This window comes from Lepidochelys kempii, chromosome 4 (genome assembly GCF_965140265.1).
Source record: "Lepidochelys kempii isolate rLepKem1 chromosome 4, rLepKem1.hap2, whole genome shotgun sequence".
Taxonomy (NCBI): domain Eukaryota; kingdom Metazoa; phylum Chordata; order Testudines; family Cheloniidae; genus Lepidochelys; species Lepidochelys kempii.
In genome coordinates, this window is record NC_133259.1 from 65,195,401 (window position 1) to 65,215,760 (window position 20,360).

At 40.0% G+C, this 20,360-nt stretch overlaps 1 protein-coding gene across 5 annotated transcripts in view; it reads right to left on the reverse strand.

Moving 5' to 3' along the window:
• The window catches only part of NPY1R (neuropeptide Y receptor Y1), an 87,674-nt gene extending 70,365 nt beyond the window's left edge, over positions 1–17,309 (reverse strand). Inside the window, exons 1-5 of one of the 5 annotated variants that reach the window (XM_073341518.1) lie at positions 17,046–17,309; positions 14,736–14,838; positions 11,650–12,498; positions 10,977–11,520; positions 6,239–6,313 (exon numbers count right to left, since the gene is read on the reverse strand). In XM_073341518.1, coding sequence (XP_073197619.1) covers positions 11,062–11,520; positions 11,650–12,378 — 1,188 coding nt within the window. In that variant the 5' untranslated portion in view covers positions 12,379–12,498; positions 14,736–14,838; positions 17,046–17,309 and the 3' untranslated portion in view covers positions 6,239–6,313; positions 10,977–11,061. Of the gene's footprint in view, positions 1–6,238; positions 6,314–10,976; positions 11,521–11,649; positions 12,499–12,891; positions 13,059–14,735; positions 14,843–17,045 lie in introns of those variants that run through there. The other 4 variants (XM_073341517.1, XM_073341516.1, XM_073341519.1 and 1 more) reach the window with 4 other exon arrangements.
• Positions 17,310–20,360: the final 3,051 nt, after the last annotated feature.

The following is a 20,360-nucleotide window of genomic DNA, read 5'->3' on the forward strand; positions in this document are numbered from 1 at the left end:
AGCACCTAACATAATTTCCTAACATCATTCCTATGTAAATGGTAAAATGCTTTACGTACCAGTGATGCTTTCCTGGGGTGTCCAGAACTATAAGTCACATTGTTACCTATCTGCCTCAGCAAAAGAGAGATTTGCTGGTGCTACACTAAGTGTCAGCTCCCTGCCATCCCAGTTAGTTAACCGGCCAAACAAACTGCTTAGAATTCTGCCAGCCCACACTTTGCTTTGTAAACTCTAACTTGTTGCTCTTCAGTTCCCAGACTCCCTGGAGGAGTGTTCCGCTGCAGTATCCAGCCCCTCTCACTGGACACTCACAGAAATTACAAAGACTGCTATCTCCAGAGAGGCAGTTTAGACACCAGCCTGTTAGCTCAGCACACTTTACTATTATATATTGCACTGAGATGAACTTAAAATAAAACCAGGACTAAATGTATTAATAAAGAATAGAGATTCAAGTGATACTAAGCAAAGTTAAAAAAATCAGAAAATTGTCATAAATAAAATAAAAGTATAATATGATTTCTAGAGGCTACAACTTTACAGGCTACAATCTTTGTCTAGGGTGGTTTTCTCACCTAAAGCCTCCTCTCAGAATCACAAGGCCTCCCTGGGCCAGGATCCAGCTTTCATGGATGCAAAGACCACTGATCTCTTTGTTCCCTCAAAGATGGATAACAAAATATCTTTTGTGCTTATAGTTCCCCAAAAATCATTGTTTTGACCCCAGAGACAAGACACCGCCTTGTGGCCTTGGTTTCTCATGATGGTTTCATATCCCCCAGTCAACCTGGCTTTTCCTGATGACTTATTGCAAATGGGGCTTCTTTTGATCTTGTTTTCACAATGCTTCAGTTATCTCTCTGCCACTAATATAAATATCTTTCCTCCTGTCTGGAAGAAAACCTATTCTCTCTTTGTTTGGTTACAGATTTTAAAGCATAATATCAGTGAGTATCCTTAATTTCTCATATAATGTTAATACACACATTTCACAATGATATGAGTGACCAGGATATTACCAGCTTTCATTAAATACCTTACAAGACAGTCTTTATAGATAAATACTATGACAGCAACATGTTAGGTCCAGTGAGTTTGTCAGGCCTGATAGAAGTTGCTGACACAGAGTAGTGAACCGCCAATAGGCCTCAGTATCACGGGACCAGCCTGTAATCTAAAGATCTTGCTAAACCAATTAGTAATGTAAGAAGCCATTCAGGTATTGAATATTTATTTTAATGGGGATTTAATTATTGGCAGTGCTCAAGCCATATTAGGAAAACAAGAAGAATAATCTCTCAAAAATTGTTATGAAGACTCAACAACTTCTTTAAAAGCTATTTAAGATAAACACACTCTAAAAATCATTGAATTTTTGAAAAAACAGTTTTAAGAACCATAAGTTTTAAGTTTAAATTTAGAAGGAATATCTCAGAAAATGGACTGCATAAAAAAAGAGTTAAAACTCTAAACTTAAAGTTGTCTGAGAATCTCTCACCACAAAGACAAAGGAACTATAACTGCCAAGAAAGAATTACAATCCCAATGCATACATACATTAATAAATTATATATTCATAAGATAAAGAGGCTTTTAAGGATAACCTATGAAAGTACTGAGCCAATGAACAGAAATCAACTTGGAGTCTAAACAAACCTGAAAGTGGCTTTTCTATAATTTCAAGCGAATAGGAAGTAGAATGGTATAAAACTCTGAAGTGGGTACCTCCACACACACACACCCTCTGCTACCCTGCTTAAACAGCAAGCATGCCACAAGTCATCCTGTCCATCTCTACAAGCAAGCTACTACAGAGACCTAACAAGAACAGAGAGGACTAAAGAAGAAACCAATTCTAGGAAAAGCGCCCCAAAACTTTAACATGGATTGGTGAAAGAAAATTAACTAAAACACTGGATTAGATTTTAAAACTCTTGTAATCATTTTGTTTAGCTATGGAAATTCTGTTGTAACTTAAAATACTAACAGTTTCTCCTGTTAATCAACACATGGTTAGACTATGTATTCCTGGAGAGGAGACAGGGGCTAACCATTGGCAAACCAAGAAATTGCAGATTTAAGTTTCTTAATACTCATAATTGGCTTGTCTTGAAGATCCTTAAATGGCTTCCTCTAAGTAACTGATTTAAATATTTTCTTAGATTTCATAAAATTGTTTATTTTGCCCAATTATAAACTGGCTGGTTGTTAATAACAACAAGACAGGTATCACCTGCCCTTAAACACATTATTTTGTCCATACATAAACAATTTTAAGTATCTAGTAAGAAACTAAGACTAAATTGACAATAACTTTGGGAAACAATATACTTTGGTCTTAATTTACCAAATGAAGTACATCCTGATTTCACTTTTAAATGTGAAATCTCTTCTAAAAGTTCTCTACAAAGAGGCATATAGAAGAGATTGTAACAGAACTAACCAGTTTATCAGTTGTGTTCTGTAATTTGTTTTGTATTGTTTAATGGTTTCTTTTCTTTTCTTTAATAATAAATAGCATGGTTAATAAGTGTGGTTATGTTGCATATCATGGTGTCCCCTAAGGTATGCAAAAGAATTTCTGTGACTAAAGTAGTGGGACTCACATCTCTGAGATAGTTTTATAAATAACCTTCATTAATTATTTCATCTTTTTATTTTGGTTTTCCTGGTTTGGCAGTAAGAGAAACACGTACTAAGAGCTGGCCCACCATTTCTTGATTCTCTGGACTAAATAGTTTTAGTATTTTTTAAAGTAAAACTACTTAGCTTGCAACAATTTAAAATTACCCCTTTCTACCCCACATAAGTATACAAGCTTCTCCATTAGGTGAAAGATTTATAAAGCAAAAGGACCACATGTAAAGAATCTTAAAATAAAACGAGGAAGAAAATGGAACATGTTAGTAGATAAATTTTGTCTCCAAAATGAGATTCAGCCATCAAACCCCCAATAGCATTTCCACAGAAATAACCAACCTCACGGTCAATATATTGAAACACTTGTGGCATAAGGAATACTCAACACAGAAACCTGAGGCTCCTCCAAGAAACACCTTTTCACAGACATCAGCAATAAAAGTAAAAAAGAGCTACGCCGCATCAGTGAGAATAAGAACAAGGGAGATTTAAGGTGGCCAGGGCTCTGCTCCTGCCATAAAATAGTTTGCCCTCACCCTGTAGAAGTGAAAGAAACTGAACTCAATGTTTTGCCAGTGTCAAGGGCTGCACTGTAGAATATACTTTTCTGCTAATGCCAAAATGGTTTTTTTCTTTGGCCTTGGTAATGAGATCCAGGTAAACCTGAGATGGAAAGTTGTAACAGGTTATCAGTTGTCTTGCCTGGCAGTTGTGAGGATCTCTCTCTTTTTTAAAATGGTGTAACAGAGAAATGTAATTGTTAGAGGTCACTGCTTGGGCATGCTTTCCAATGCCCCACCAACCATTTATATGACAGCTTGCTGGCCTCAATTAGTGCTTGATTCTGCCCTCAAATCTTCATATACATATTTCAAAAAATGCAATAATTAATGATTAACTGTTGTTCTGCTGTTTTTCTTCTGTCTTTCAAAATGTATGTTATGTCAGATATATCTGTTCTTGTTTGAAGATCTCCAAAATTAGTAGTAGACTGATTGGGCATTGGAGATTTCAGCGTAAATTACACCCATGCAACAGTCTGAAACAGACATATCTGGCATACATTTCTGAGGGCAGTGTGGATCTGTGAAATCTGCTCATAGCCTGATATGCACATGGAAAATAAAGTGTTGTGATAAACAGGAATTCTCTGTGCTGAACTGATCCTGCCATGCCTGGGTTTTACAAACACATGACACAGTATAAGGCCCATTCAGGAAAGCATCCCTTCCCAGAACAGAACTTAAGTGCAACATATTGACAGCCTTAACCCTGTACCTTCTTTAATTTTTTAGCTTACATAAGACCAATAGTGCTATTTTTTAACAAAAATGTCATTTAATATGTATCAGCATCAGCAACAGGCAAATTAGAGCATAAAAGATGTGAGTTGGTTATAGTTTTTTCCTTTCTTAAATTACATGACATCCCAAAACATTTGGACTTCAGTAAAACTGATGCAAAGAAGAACATATCTTCCTTTCAAACACACACTGGTAATGACTCAGTACTTGTCTTTTCACCTTAGAGAGGCAAAAACTGAATATCAAATAATTTAGACATGAAAAGAACATGGTAGATCAGTCATGATTTTGATCTATATCCTTTAGCCGAGAAAAAGACTGTCAATGCAACTTATCATTTGAGTATAATTTAGCATCTCTTCCCTCTACACCCCCTCCATCCAGCCAAATTCCTTTCAACTGCATAAATCAGAGGTGTTATCTGAGAGCACGTTCTGTACTGTAATATATACTGTAAAAATGAGAAAGGTAAAATCCATATTTCTTATTTCTTCCATTCACCGCAAACCAGCTGGTTAGAGTCTCTACGGCTAAAAACTAGAAAAGGACCTGAAGAAAAGCCATGGATCAAAACATCCTCAGGCTTTGGACTCCAGATCCAACTCTAGATCCAAAGTTTATGACTTGAACTTACCTGTATAAAAGGCTGAAACTAAACCCAAGAAGCAAATCCTTATGATATTTGGGACAGATCTGGGGCCCTGATTCACTAGTCCATTCCTATTCAGCAAAGCAGTTAAGAAAATCTTTAACTTTAAGCATGTGCTTAAGTCCCATTGACCTCAGTTAGAGCGATTTGCTGAATCAGGGCCTTACTGAACAGGGCTGGATTAAAGCATGTGCCCAAACGTTTTGCTGAATTGGGGTCTAGATACAGGTCAAGATCCAGACTTTGCTGGTAGAACTCATTCCTACTAAAAACCCTGGTTATAAACAGGGTCAATATTTATCAAGAATTTTCTTCTTTTAAGAAAAACTGATGTTAGAACAAGAGGTGCAATGGCAAGTTAGTTGTGGGTGGGTAATTTATTTTACTTAAAATGTTGACATTTTATATAGAAGTTGATCATTTCTACTAGATGCTGATCATACATCCTGAACTGGAATTAGCTGATATTCATCTTCCATGGCATCTTCAGCATATGTCCCACCATGTCACTTCATGGAAGTTCTGTAATAATTTTTAAGTAAAAATATTTACATACAGGATCAAGGTGGAAGGGATCTGGTTCCTCCTCACTAACAATAGTAGTAGTAGGATCTCAAGCAGCTTCTTTGTATTGGTGATTGATCCTAATGGCCAGCTGAAAAGCTTTTGAACATCATTCAGCAAGGCATTTAAACACATGTTGAACCTTATGCTCAGGAGTTCCATTGACTTCAATGATGTGTAAGTGTCTTGCTGAATTGGGCCATTATCGTAAGATGGCAGGATCAGCACTGGACACTCAAGCCACTGGCCTTCTGAATGGTCAGTCCTGAACATAATTAGCAAATATCCCAGGTCAGATGGGTCCAGTTATGTAGGAAATTTTTTTCCCCAGGTTTAAACATAATTTTCAGAGATGGATTCAAAGGGATTAAAAATCAGGGGAATTGTTTTAGTTTTTTTAATTGTAACCATAAAATACAGTCCTTAGTTAAAGGCCTCATACAAGATTACTTTCCATCACACCAACAGTAGGTGTTAGCCTAGAAACAAATAAATCAATTATTCCTTTTATATCTTCATGTAGTCCTTCTTTATGAAGACACAAAGGCAGTAGATCAGAATGCACAATAACAAGTATTTTGAAAATGAGGAATATGGGACTATTAATCTGAACACAGATAATTATTAACATGGTAACCACATATGGTAATATTTTATCTGCTATCAATCATAAAAATACTGAATGTTAAAAAACAAAAGCAAAATGTTTGTTGCTGTGGGGACAGGAATCTAAGATAATGTAAATGACCAAACAAAGGGAGGCTATTAGATTTTTATTAAATAATTCAATGTATCATTTAAGGCTGTAGTTTGGATTTGTATGTACCATACATAAATGAATAAGTAATAAGAATGCCATATTGATTCCTCTCTCTCTCTCTCTCTAAAACATTCTACCTGGCTGGAAGTCAGAACAAAAGCAATTTTCACAGAGTTTTGTCTAGAAGTCAGGATAGGTTGTGGGTTACAAGTGGACAGTACCACACAATAAAAAAACTAATCTCAAAATTGTGTGATTGTTGCTTTGGTAAATGTGAAACTAAATGTGAAACTGTGGAATTCATGTGGACAACATTACCTTGGATGAATGGCTCTCATACAAGGGAACTTGGCTGGTACAGGATGAGGGAAGTAGCAGTACAGGGAAGGAAATCTGAAAATGAAGAACAGGATCAGTGATTTGCCAGGTGGCGGGGAGGGGTCGTCTCTTGCTAGCATTGGGGGACCCTGTTGTCAAAATATTGACATGAAAGTGAAGGTGAATGTTAGGATAATCTATGAGGAAATGTTTAAAAACCTGGGTGTAGTTTGTCTTGAGAAAATAAGACTGAGGGGCGGGCAAATAGTCTCCACATATGTTAAGGGCTGTTATAACATGGACAGTGGTCAACTGTTCCCCATGTCCACTGAAGGTGAGACAAGAAGAGATTGGCTTAATCTGCTGCAAGAGAGATTTAAGTTATATATTAGGAAAAATGTTTTAACTATAAGGGTATTTAAGCTCTGGAACAAGCTTCCAAGGAAGGTTGTGGAATCACTGTGATGGGAGGTTTTTAAGAACAGCTTAAATAAACACCTGTCAGGGATGTTCTATGTTTTCTTGGTCTGACTCAGCATGAGGATGTACTAGATGACCTCCTAAGATCTCTTCCAGCCCTACATAAAAATACTCTGAAGAGTAAAGATTTTGCCTTTGAAATGCCCTAGCAGGTGTCAGGCATTAGCAAACACATTGTCCTAAATGAGGAACCTTCTCATGCCCATAATTCTCTCTGCAATGTCTTCACTTCCCTCCACCATTCCAAATAACAAACTGTACTGTTAATATATGTTGTTCCTGAAAAATATACTGGGCTATATCCTCGGCTGAAGAGTACACAGCGCTTCTTGGGGAAGGAAGGGGGAAGAGTTCAAAGGTGACCTGATGCTGGGCTGGCTGTTCACCAGGCTGGCTCCCAGGTATAAGACATAAGACCAGCCATACTGGCTCAGACCAATGGTCCATCTAGTCCAGTGTCCTAGCTTCTGACATTGGCCAATGCCACGTGCTTCAGGAGGAATGAACAGAACAGGCAATCATCAAGTGATCCATCCCCTGCCATCCATTCCCAGCTTCCGGCAAACTGAGGCTAGGGACACTTCAGCGCAGGGCTTTGCATCCCTGCCCATCCTATCTAATAGCCATTGATGGACCTATCCTCCATGAACTTATCTAATTCTTTTTGAACCCTGTTAAAGTCTTGACCTTCACAACATCCTCTAGCAAAGAGTTCCACAGATTTACTGTGTGTTGTGTGAAGAAATACTTCCTTTTGTTTGTTTTAAACCTGCTGCCTATTAATTTCATTTGGTGACCCAAACTTCTTATGTTATGAGAAGGAATAAATAACATTTCCTTATTTATTTTCTCCACACCAATCATGATTTTATAGACCTCTATCATATCCCCCCTTAGTCATCTCTTTTTCAAGCTGAGAAGTCTCGGTCATACTATTCTCTGCTCAAATGGCAGCTTTCCATCCCCCAATCATTTTGTTGCTCTTTTCTGTACCTTTTTCCAGTTCTGAGATATCTTTTTTTCCAGATGGGGTGACCAGATCTGCATGCAATTTTCAACATGTGGTTGTACCATGGATTTATATAGAGGCAATATGGTATTTTCTGTCTTATTATCTATCCCTTTCCTAGTGATTCCGAACATTCTGTTAGATTTTTTGATTGCTGCTGCACATTGAGTGGATGTTTTCAGAGAACTATCCACAATGACTCCAAGATTTCTTCCTTGAGTGGTAACAGCTAATAATATAGACTTCATCATTTTATGTATTGTTGGGATTATATTTTCCAATGTGCATTACTTTGCATTTATCAGCACTGAATTTCATCTGCTATTTTGTTGCCCAGAACACCCAGTTTTGAGAGATCCTTTTGTAGCTCTTCACAGTCTGCCTGGGACTTAACTATCTTGAGTAGTTTTGTGTCATCTGCAAATTTTGCCACCTCACTGTTTACACCCTTTTTTTCAGATCATTTATGAATATGTTGGACAGTACTAGTCCCAGCACAGATCCCTAGGGGACACCACTATTTACCTTGCACCATTCTGAAAACTTACCATTTATTCCTACCCTTTGTTTCCTATCTTTTAACCAGTTACTGACCAATGAGAGGACCTTCCTTCTTATCCCAGGACAGCTTTCTTTGCTTAAGAGCCTTTGGTGAGGTATCCTGTCAAAGGCTTTCTGGAAATTTAAACAGACTATATCCACTGGATCCCCCTTGCCCACATGCTTTTTTATCCCCTCAAAGTATTCTAGTAGATTGCTAGAACAGTTATAAGACAGCTGTCATTTATACACACTGACAACAGTCTCAAGAGGCTGTTACAGTCCTCAGGGATTGCTTTGCTTTGTTCATAAGTCCTACACCAACCACAAGGAAGGGCTGGCATAGGAGCTGTTACCTCCATAGGTGCTGGAACTAGGTGTGCTGGGGGTGCTGCCGCACCCCCTGGCTTGAAGTGGTTTCCATCATATACAAGGTTTGCAGTTTGGTTCAGTGGCTCTCGGCCCCCCCACTATACAAATTGTTCCAGCACCCTGGGTTACCCCACTTTCCTATTTGCATCACAGGCAATAATAGCTTTAGAGTTGCTTTGCGCTAGTGGAGCCAAACACAGAGGAAACTGTATAAACATCTCCTGCAGGTACATGAATATGTTAGTTTGCCAAATACTTTTGTCTCCTGCCTTCTGTATGGTTACAAGAAAGTGGTTTTTTTTTAAATGGGAAAAACAAGGATGGATTTGCCAGTCATGCTCTGTTTCTCCCTGTGAGAATGTTTACCCCAAGTCATGGCATTTATCACAGAAGAAAGGGGAAATATTAATAGAAGCCCATTGTTAAACTATTAGCAATGTCTCACCAGAGATGACCACAGAAAAAAGGAAAAACATATGAAACACAAAAGTGGCCAAACCCCTAAAACAAAATTTTCTCTTCTGGATACAATATATATGTACAGTAGTGGTCTCATTACTCTCATCGCCCTCATAATAACATTCCCAAATTTTAAGAAATGATCCTAAAATAAAGAGATACATGAAATTATAATAGCACAAGGACACACTGTTACCTTAACATTCTATATAATACATTATTTATAAGACTGCACAAGGCACAACATTATTTTTTGACTTTTGAACACTGGCAAAATAAAATATTTTCATATCTTAATCATCTATTCCTATCAAATTTTGAGTATATTAAATTCAACATCATACTTAGAGATCCTTTATGTTTAGAGATGCCAGGCCTAATTTCCATGTGTGCTATACTTACATTACACCTACTTTTAGGCCCTTTTATACTGCCAAAATAGTTTCAAGGAATCTTAGTGTAAACAAGAATCAGGTCTATTCTTTGTATTAAACAAGCTGATTACTTGTATAGGCACTGACTTAGACAGAAAAGTACTTTATGGCATAGATTCTCTGCTAGATATTGTTGTAGTTCCATTTACTTCAGTGGAGCTATGTAGATTTTCATCAGCAGAGGATCTAGCCCTGTATGCCTATATTCTGGAGATTTATAGCTGAGAAACCTTTTAACAAATGTAATAATTCAGAGAACTGTATTGTGGACATTTGGGCAAATAATGAGTGGCTTCCACGGGTGAAAACACCATTGATCAACAGATGGAATGGGTGTATGGCAGCCAAATGTGCCAACAAAAATTTCAAGCCAAATTATGCCCTCCTTTACAATGGTGGAAATCTGGATCAACTCCTTCATTGTGTTGGAGAAAGTCCAGAAATACATCATTGTATCTGATGGAAGAATACAGCTCTACATTATTAATATAGACTAGTAAAGTAATTACTATTAACATTTCAGATAGCCAGGACCACCATATATTTTTACTAGTGGACCTGATTTTCAAAGTATTCTTTGAAGGTGAAATTCCACCCTGTGCAGAGGGCTGGCTCTTAAACACCACTTAGGTCCTCAAAAAAGGGCGTAAGTAGCATTTAAATGGTGTGTATGTCTTGGGTTAGGGGCAAACTTCATGCTAACAGCCTGATTCCCTCAGATGTTAGCAAATGAAAATGTTAAATTTTGGTTTTTCAATGAAAAAATTGTTCACATTATTAAATCTAGCTGTAATATGTTAGGATCAAATTCAAAGACAAGATTAAGAGCCAAATTCTGCTAAAAGTTACACTGGTGAAAAGCTGGAGTAACTCCATTGCACTCAGTGGAATTACTCTGGATTTTCACTAGTGTAAATAAGAACAGAAATTGGCCCTTAAGTCTTTCTTTGATCCTAATTGATTAAAGCACAAATTATCTCTATCAACAATGCATATGCATGTCACCATTTAATTTAATCTGTGGCTTTGTGAGGGAGTCATTCTTGTCTGATTATTCCAGCAAATGGGGTTTTATTTAATACTGCTCTAAAACTGGATTTAAAAAAATAAAACTCTTCAAATCAGAGTGATCTAATTTTATGCCAGACTAGATGTCTTCTTTAGTGATAGTCTCATTCAGACCACTGTTGTTTCCGATGGATTTGCATATATTCACACTGCTGAAAAAATATTCCTTTTTGATAAATACAATAGATAAATCTTAGTACAGACATGCATAACTGTGCAACTCTGATGAAAACCCTAAATAGAAGCAGGTCCAACAATGTCTTATAGTATGATTCAAATATAACTACTGTGAATATTAAATCAGCAATCAGGGGAAATGCACAGCATATAATTTCAAAGTGACACAAGAATTCCTTAAAAAAAGAAAAATCATTACCCATTTTGTTACAAATTTGTGCTTTTCCTTGGGCCCATATCACCTGTGACCACACTGACAACACTTTGGGTTGGATGTGGGGGGGTTATATTTTTTCATCATAATCATTATTTATTTTTTTAAATGCTACTGGGCTTGCTTGCTTCAAAGAGGTCTTTGAAATATCTGTTTGCATGGTGGACATGGCTATAGTCTCATAATCGTCATCCCTGGAGCGAATATCACAAAAATGAAAGAAAAACTGCAAGTCCCTCTGGAAGTTCTTGTTGAGGAATCCATAAAAGATAGGGTTCACACAGGTAGAGATCATGGCTGTGAGGTGACAAATCAAGAACAATACATTGTGGCTGCAGGTGGCAGCAGGCAGAATTTCATGATTCCAGTCAAACACAATATTAAAAATGGTAAGAGGTAGCCAGCAGACTGCAAATGCAACCACAATAGAGATCAGCATGATGTTGATCCTTTTGGTTTCAGTGGATCTGTATTTATTATCTCGCATCTTGTCCATCATGTTGTTCCTTCGTTTTAAGCGTATGTATATCTGCAGAAAACAAAATTCAACAACAACAAAGAAAAATATAGAATCATTTAGCCCAGAGGCAATTCTTTACAAGGACAAACAGAAATCAGACAGAAATAAGGAGAGATCATAAAATAGATTCTCTCTTACCTTTAAGTAGCAAATAAATATAAAACAAAGTGGTCCAAAGTACTGTATCACCAACAGAGCTGTGGTATAAGAAAGCCTGATAGTGTCCAAAGGAAACAAGTCCAAGCACACATATTTGTCCTTATATTCATCGATTGTTATATTTTTGAAGGGTTCATCAGTTAATACATGATAAACCAGGAAAGGCAAGGAGGAAGCCACGGCTAGAATCCAGATGGCAGCAACCCCTAGGTAGGCATGTCTGTTATTCGGCCTCCATCCTCGAGGGTTGATGATCAGCTGATGGCGTTCAATCGCGATGAGGACCAAAGAGAAAACCGAGACTGTGATTGAGACACACTGCACAAAAGGATTCAGCTTGCACATGGCCTCCCCGAAAATCCAGTGGTCCATTAAAGTGTATACAAAGGTGAAGGGCAGACACATGATGGTCATTAGAAGGTCTGAGAAGGAAAGATTGACAATAAGGATGTTGGTAACATTGCGCATCTCCTTCTGTTTTAAGATTATGATAATTAAGGCCAGATTTCCAGAGACGCCAAGAATGATCACAGCCCCATAAACCAGAGCCAAGGTGAAGACCATGGCCAATGGCATGTGGCAATCTTCATCTTGGAAGTGTATGATTCTGGAATTCTTCTCTGAAAAGTTCAGATGCATGGACTGATTCCCAGCAGAGGAAAGAAATGATGTGTTCATATTGTTGAAACTTGGGTCCATGCCCTGCATTGGTCTCGACTGCACTGAGTTTCTTCCGAATGGTTTCAGAAGCTCAAAATGTTCTCATCACTCAAGCAGCGGGATCTCACCAAAAGCTGTCACTTCATTTCCTTGATAACCTTGTACAATCTGCGAAGGGAAAAGAGCACATGTGTTTATTTTTGATCATTTTAATGGCGCCATAACTTTATGATGCTAAGGAAGCGGATATGAGCATGGAGAGAGATTGGCCCTTCTTTCGGCAGGACAGGGTATGTGAGTCCTTGTTCATAACCCTCGAAACAGACCAAGTGGTCTCAGACAGTAAGCATGCTCCCCACAACAGAACTGGTTTTACAGACTACCCTACATCAAACACTCGCCATGAGGACCCCGTACAAGCAATGCCAATGGAGTATTCTCCACCATTTCAAATGCTTATCCACCTCGGGGCAGCATCCACCCAACTGACTTAGAAATACGGCCAGCAGAGCCACTCGCTCTGGAGCAGAAAGCACCAAGGAAGGTGAGAAGAAGACTTGCCCGTAAGCAGAACGGACGACCCGAGAAGAATTTTCATCAGCACCACGGACAGACCAAAAAGCAGGCCGAGATTCAGCACGCGGAAGAGCAGGACGATGAGTATCTGTACGGAGCAGAGCTGTCCTGCTGCGAATAGACTCCAACGGAGAAGTCACTTCCCTGCGCCCTGCATCCCGAGCCTTAAATTCTCAGTGAAGAATATAGGCTGATTTCTCTCTTATATGACTTGACGGCACGTGGAGCTGGAAGAGTTTCCCAGCTGGTGGGTTGCACCCAACGCTAGGAAGCAGACGAGTCCTTTAGACATACGCATGAGAATGCATTAGGAGGAGGGCGCTTGATCACGGGGGAAGGACACTTATGGTCTTAACTTATGCTAAATATAACCGAAAGTATAACAGGGACGATCGTTTCAGAGGCGGAACAGAAGCAGACGTACATTGTCCTTCTAGTTTCATGTCACGCGTTTGCCAGCCAGGATGAAGAACTGTCGAAAGGGGGACTGGAACAATGTGGGTGGGCCAACGCAAATCAGGAGTTTCACAATCTTTCCCTTGAATGTAGTTGCCTCTCCAGGCCTGGTGACATGAGTTCTTTCTCTGAGTGTGCCAGCGTGAGACTGCTTTGTGCCGAGCTGAAGAACTGTACAGATGAGAATGAGCGCGTGCTGCTGACAAACTAGAAAGTGAGGATGTAGGTATAGTGTCAAGGTCGTAATGGAGGCAAGGAGGAATTTCTGTTTGTATAAGCGACTCTGGCTATAAGACAAGGCTAGACGGAGAAGACGACCATTTTAAGGGATTCTACGTCCCCTCCATTCTGGGGCTTCAGAGGAGAAAAAGGGATCGCTCCCAAACCTACAGCCCTCAGCCATACCCACCTCTCACCCTTCCCAAGCATCAACCATTTTCAGTCGAATTATTCCCCCAAAGCTTTTTTAAAATAGAATGGTTGTCGTGAAACGGTTTCCGTGGTTAACTGTCTTCGCCACGGGGCTGTGGGGTTTAGGAGGAGATTGACTCACTGCTAAACAGCAGCGCAAGCAGTTCTGCGAAATGCCTGGCCCCTTAGCCTGCGTGCTCTGCCATTACTGTGATCTTAATCCTACACTTCTTCACGTGCAAAAGGAAGCTGTATCACTAAAACTGAGGGAGGAAGAAAGGGGGGTTAATGGATCCTAATCTATGCTAGGAGAGTACATGTGCGCACAATGTTTGTAATCGCTCTCCAGATTGTGGAAGTCCACCATGCCCAGAATGTAAATAGAGACTGGAAGGCGAATTACCAAAATTAAGGTCTAGATCCCGCGCCCCTGACTCAGAGGAAATTCTTTATTGGAGACGATGAGAAGTTTTGCCTCAGTAGGAAGTGCGGGATACAGAAGGAAGGAAGGAAGGAAGGAAGGAAGGAAGGAAGGAAGAAAGAAAGAAAGAAAGAAAGAAAGAAAGAAAGAAAGAAAGAAAGAAAGAAAGAAAGAAAGAAAGAAAGAAAGAAAGAAAGAAAGAAAGAAAGAAAGAAAGAAAGCTCCATTATGTTACGAAATATTTACAAGTGAGAGAGAGAACAGTTGCCGATAGTTCACTATCAAAACAAGTGACATCTAACACATGACAATTATGTCGTTGACAAAGTGAGCTCAGTTTACGACCGATTGAACCTTTAACCCTTACATTCTTTTAAATATGTTTCTTATGATCTATTCTGTTGTTTTCTCAAATTGGCATGTGTTTAATGGCATCTCTCTTATTTTAACAAAGCTATTCAGCTATAAAATACAAAGGACAAGCCCAATCTGACATAAGTAAACAGTGATGAAAAAGTTACTGCAAAACATAGTTCCTTACCTAATTGATTTTCTACTGTTGACCGGCTGGTCACTAACGTGCCGCTGACATTGGGTCAAAGGCAAATCAGCAACTCTGATCACTTTAATCTCAGACAGAAGTGCTATCTAGCAGAGAAGAACAAAGGGCGGGGGAAGGAAAGAAAATAAAAAAGCAAAAATTAAACAGTTTGCCAAAAAAGAGGGGGGGGAGCGATCAATATTTACCTATGCAACACAAATAGACATGGTTAAATAAGCCCCTCCTTCGCAAAAGCTGCAGGCTATTAAATCACAGAAACTCAGGCATGTGTGTTGGGGGGAGGGGAAAGAAGTCAACAAGAAACTGACACACCTCAGCTACAACCTGCAGTTAGCAACGGTCTTGTCCAATCTGGAATGTTCCCTTTGCCAAATCTCAGACGCTCTATTTACAATGTTGGATGCTTAACCTCGGAGCTGTAGGAGGGAGTATTGCCAGTTTACGCCATGTTAATGGTTCCTGAATCACAGCTCCATAATGTCGTTGTCACAAATGTGATCTTCAATGAGCATGAAAGCCGCCGGAGCATATATTGCTGAAATCCACTTTATTTTAAGATACCTCCATGGGGTGAAGTTACTTTAAATGACAGTCGGCATAAATAGTAACTGCAAACACACTAGTAACCACAAACACAGAGATTTAGATAAGTCTTCAGAGGAGGGAGGTTTTCCTCTCACCAGGGAACTGGCCTTACGTCTGTTTGATATATGCTAGGGTTCAGATCCCGTACTCTTCACTCAGACAGACCTGAACGCGTTGCCAGAGTGAGGACTGCAGGACTGGGCCCCAGATAGTCAACAGGAAGATGACAAAAGTGAACGAGGCTCACGCATAAATTAAATCGCAAACTCAGCTCAGCTGGCTTTGTGTTCCATTTCTGCAACGGATTCTCTACAATCATTATTAGCAATACGTTCACATTTAAAATCGCTAATTAATGTAGCCAGGCTTTGGTGATTTATATCCACTAGCCAAAGTTTGACTACTTTGATTTTTTCCAGATAGCTTAATAGCAGACGTCCATCCACCTCAGTGTTATCGCTTAATAATATCTTTACCACATAGCTTCATCCAGTCTGTCTAATCTCCCCGGTCTATTTGAGGATTTGAAATGCCTCCTGTCACCGTGATATGTAAGGCCCCTAGCCAAACTGCTTTTGTTGTATTTTGTGTTTTAACAGAAAACTGTCTGTGCTGAAAGACAGTAGCACTCCCAAGAACCAGAAGCCCTATTGAGAAGTATTTAGTGCCGGCAACGAGGACTTATCTACTCCCAGTAGTATGACTTTGCCGTGACCTGCTGAAAGACAGGACTGGTTTTGCTGTAAACATTAACTACATTTTCATGTCAACAGCAGAGGTCGTACAACTCCAAGCACGCTGGGACTTCAGTAGGTTTCCTCGGGTGGAGGTACAGGCTGGAGGAATGTGTTCTCTCCTCCCCGTTCTCCAATCAAGAAAGGCACTGGGATAATAAACTCAGCCACAGACTCAGACCTCGCCGCAGCGCCTTGTTCGGTGTCACTTTTCTTTTTGTGGCGCTACAACGGCTCGAAAGGGAAAATGCCGATGCTCCTTATTCTCGATAGAGAAGCCACCAGAGTCTCCAGCCCCCAAATCGCCCCCTGGGATCGGATTAAAGGAAGCTGTGTTTGCTGTGCGATTGTGACTCCCTCCCTCCTCATCTCTCCAGCGGGGATTGCATGAAGATAGGCGGGGAGGGGTAGCAGATGAAGTTGACAGTGACCGCGCTTGTCTTTCCCTGACAGCTCATCAGCTGGAGAAGACACCGGTTTACCCTCTCTGTGCTCAGGCTCCCCCCGCCTTTAAAACAAAAGGATCCCCGGAGAGGCTAACCTGTGCTTCTAGGGGTGGGGATGGAGAAATTAAAGGCAGGCAGAAAAAGCACACAGCCCTGCAACGCAACCCAACCCTCCCCCTCCTCGGGATCACACAGACCTCTCCTGCTCTCTCCAAGGATTTGATCCGAAGTTTGATGCTAAGGGATAAAAAGCTGTCACAATGCAAGGCAAGGTGACGGGAAATACCCTGTAAAAACTATTCCAGCCGCTCACAGGGAAGCATACCATACTGTGAGCCCGGACCGACAGGTAACATACCCAAGAGAGACTCCGGACGGTCAGGAATACACCTCTGAATACACCCCTCTCAGCTACACCTGTTCTGTCACCCTGATGAGCCACACAAACATCCGCCTAAAAAGCAGGCGCGCACACCACAAATAAAAATAAAATAAAAACCGAGGAAACCACAAAAGGAACCCACCTTGTAACTGATCTTATCTCCCCCCGTTCCTTTATTTGGTCAGGGTTTGAGCAGAAGAGTGGATGGAGAACAAGGAGCCAGGCGATGTGGAAAACATCCACTGGTATTCCTCCAGCTCTGATCCTAAAGATGGGTGAGGAGAGCTGGAGACACCCCCTTAAAGCTGAACTCCACCTTATCCCAGTTATCACATAGTGTTGCTGTATTGAGCAGATCCTGAAGATCCCAGTGCAAGCACATCACCTTTAAATTATACATCTGGGGGTGGGTTGCCTAGTAATTCTGAAATAAATGCAATTAAGTATGGAAACAAAAGGGGAGGGGAGGTTGCACTGAGAAGAACTTGGGAGGGGAAGCAGTTTGAAATTGCTCTTACAGATTGAACATTGCAACATTTTGTTTGCAAGCCAGTGCCACCTTGTGGCCAAAGTTAAAATGATATTATATAATAGCTGGCTGGAGATGTGGCTGGTAACATGGATTGTGTCAGTTATAAAGTGTTCTGTTGTTGCTTTAAAGCAGCACAACTGGTCTCCACTTTGTTTTGCTCTTGAAAAGTGATTGAACTAATAAGGAGTCCCAAATGTAAACATGACCAATTTCTTTACATTTTGAAATACTAAGAAAGCTAAATGTTTTCTTAAAAGTAGAAACAAGTCAACTAACCAACCACCAAACCTCAAGGAACTATAACTAGTAGTCCTTAGATTCAGTGGATGTATGATTTCCTGCAGATCCATTTCACAGCTGTATGTAGTCCTGCTTTGCCCTAACTTAGCATTTCTCAGATTTTGGTCTGTTGGACCTTCCTGCATGCTGGAACATTGTGAGAACTCATCAGTGGGATGGTTGGGGAATTGGGAAGAGAAATACGCCATGAAAGGGTAGAACTATCCTCATAATATGATACACAGAAGGGAAAGTTGGAGAACCATTGCTCTAGGCAGCTCCTGCAAGTATTGTAAAAACTCCAGGTTTGACCAGATATTTGAATACAGGATGCACATGGCTAGTTCTGCTCACCTTTCCCACTTCTCACCCCATGAACTCAACAAGAAAGCAATGCTGCTTAAGGGTTGTAGTAGTAACGTGCAAGCCTCAGAACCTGGAAAGTTTTAGGACCCAGTGGAGAGTCTCAGAAAAGTCATACAATTAAACTTGTATTTAATAACAAAAAAATCACTACAACTACCATGTAACTTGCAAACACTGGTGAGTTTCACTGAAGTCTGGAATGACTAGAAAGCTGAGATCCAGGGTTTGCCAGTGATTTAAATTTATTTTCAAAACATAAGTCATTGCAGATGTAGCTGCATTAGGATGGCACTCTGTAATTTTTGTGTGACTTGCCTTGTCGAAAAATGTCGAGTAATGATTATTATTATGTTATCATCATTACAGTAGTAATTTCACTACATTAATTAATACAATATTACCAGTAAATGGGAGGCCTGGCTTAGTGCAAGAAGAAATCTGGGACTGGTACTGAGGCTTGTGGCTAAGCTGCACCTACAGCTATAACTGCCAGGAGCCCCCATGTCTCTCAACTGAGCAGAGTAGGGCTGAGCCAGTATTTAGACTGGGAAGCCCAGCTGTTGAAGGGGACATTAGTGCTGGCATTCCCTAGATAGTGCTTTTCTCTCTGAGAAATGGCCCCTTCAGGATCTGTAAACTGAGGGTCTGACTGCTCACCTGGTCATTGAAGAGCCTGTGACACTATTCATAAGAATGGTCAGTGCCAATTTTACAGATTTTTTTAAAAGGAGTGAGAGAGTTGCCAGCCTGAAATGGAAGGGACCAGTTTCTTCTATCTTCCCCTTGTTCCTCCTGCACCAGAAGGCTCCCACGGCTTAACTGCTTCCCTGCAAGGCTCATGCCCATCCTCCCCCACCTTATGGTTATTTTAAAAAATAAATGTAAGCTTTATTGTGTCTTGCACAACCCCAGCACTTTGACTACCAACAGGTGCCAGAGGCATGGGATGAGCCTATTTACACATTCCTAGTTCTGAGTAGTGGTGTTACAGAAATTATATTTGTCTTATCTAAAAGAAATCCCAGCAGTTTCAATTGTATGAGAGACTCTTTGCTTCTTGTTTTCCAATCTTATACTGTATATTGGTACTGTCAGCTGCAATGTTTCACCTCTGAGGTAGCTGCATTTCAGTGGTACAGGAAGTAATCCATAATACTTTATTTCTATTGAACCTTCCATCCAAGGATCTCAGTGTACTTTATAAACGTGGATGAACCAATCCTCACACCATCTGTTTTGTAGTTGGTGACTATTAGTGTCTTTATTTTATACATGAGAAAACTGAAGCCAACAGAGATTAAAGATTGGCTCCTGCAATGACTGAGTGCTGTGAACTCACAATGAAGTCAATGCAATGGCAGTCCCTGATCCCACCACCATGCTAGTGGGTGCAAGTTTACAAGGCCCTTAAAGGGTTGCCCACTATCACACAGCAAGTTTACAACAGAATTGGCAACAGAGCTCAGAATCCTTGAGTCCCAGTCCTGAGTTTTAACTACAAGGCCATCCTTCATCCCATTCCCATATCTACCAAACCATGGCATGTCCAGGTTTAATTAAATAAGATTTGTGCAGTACTTTGGAAGTCCCAAAATATCATTCATTGGAGTACAATCCCAAAGGCCTATAGTACCAAAACTGGTGTTACTGCTTCCCATGTGTTAAGAACCATTGAGTTAGAGCTGCTTCCCATGTGTTAAGAACCATTGAGTTAACTTTTGTGCCCTACGATATCTTTCAAAGGCAGCTTGTATTGCTAGAACTCTTGTCCTACCTCGCTTCACAAACCCCACCCCAAGCTTACTCTTTTGTCATCTCCACATGCTATTTTAGTAATTAAATTTAGACTGTAAACTCTACCGGACAGGGACTATTGCTTTCCTCGTTGAAACACCTATTAAACATTTGGGGCACTAAAAAACCCCAAAACAGTAATAATCAGGACTCACTTTATAAAGCAGAGATGTTTTCTTTTCAGACTCATAATATGTGTTGTAAAGTAAATGTTCCATAATATATAGACATAGTATACTTCCCTTATGAAATGAACTCGGACTTTAAAAGTCCTCTTATCCATTCTAACTACATTTCTATAGTGTCAGCACAAATAGCTCTTTCCAGCTCAAACTCCCTGGTTCACAAAGAGGTCAAATAATTCCCCAATAACTCTTTCTTATTGCTAGCCATTGGAAGGACACAAGAATACTGAAAAAACTAAATAACCGAGCAATAGTTCAGTAAAATAATATATTCAGACTTCTCTGGGGAGAACATTATCTC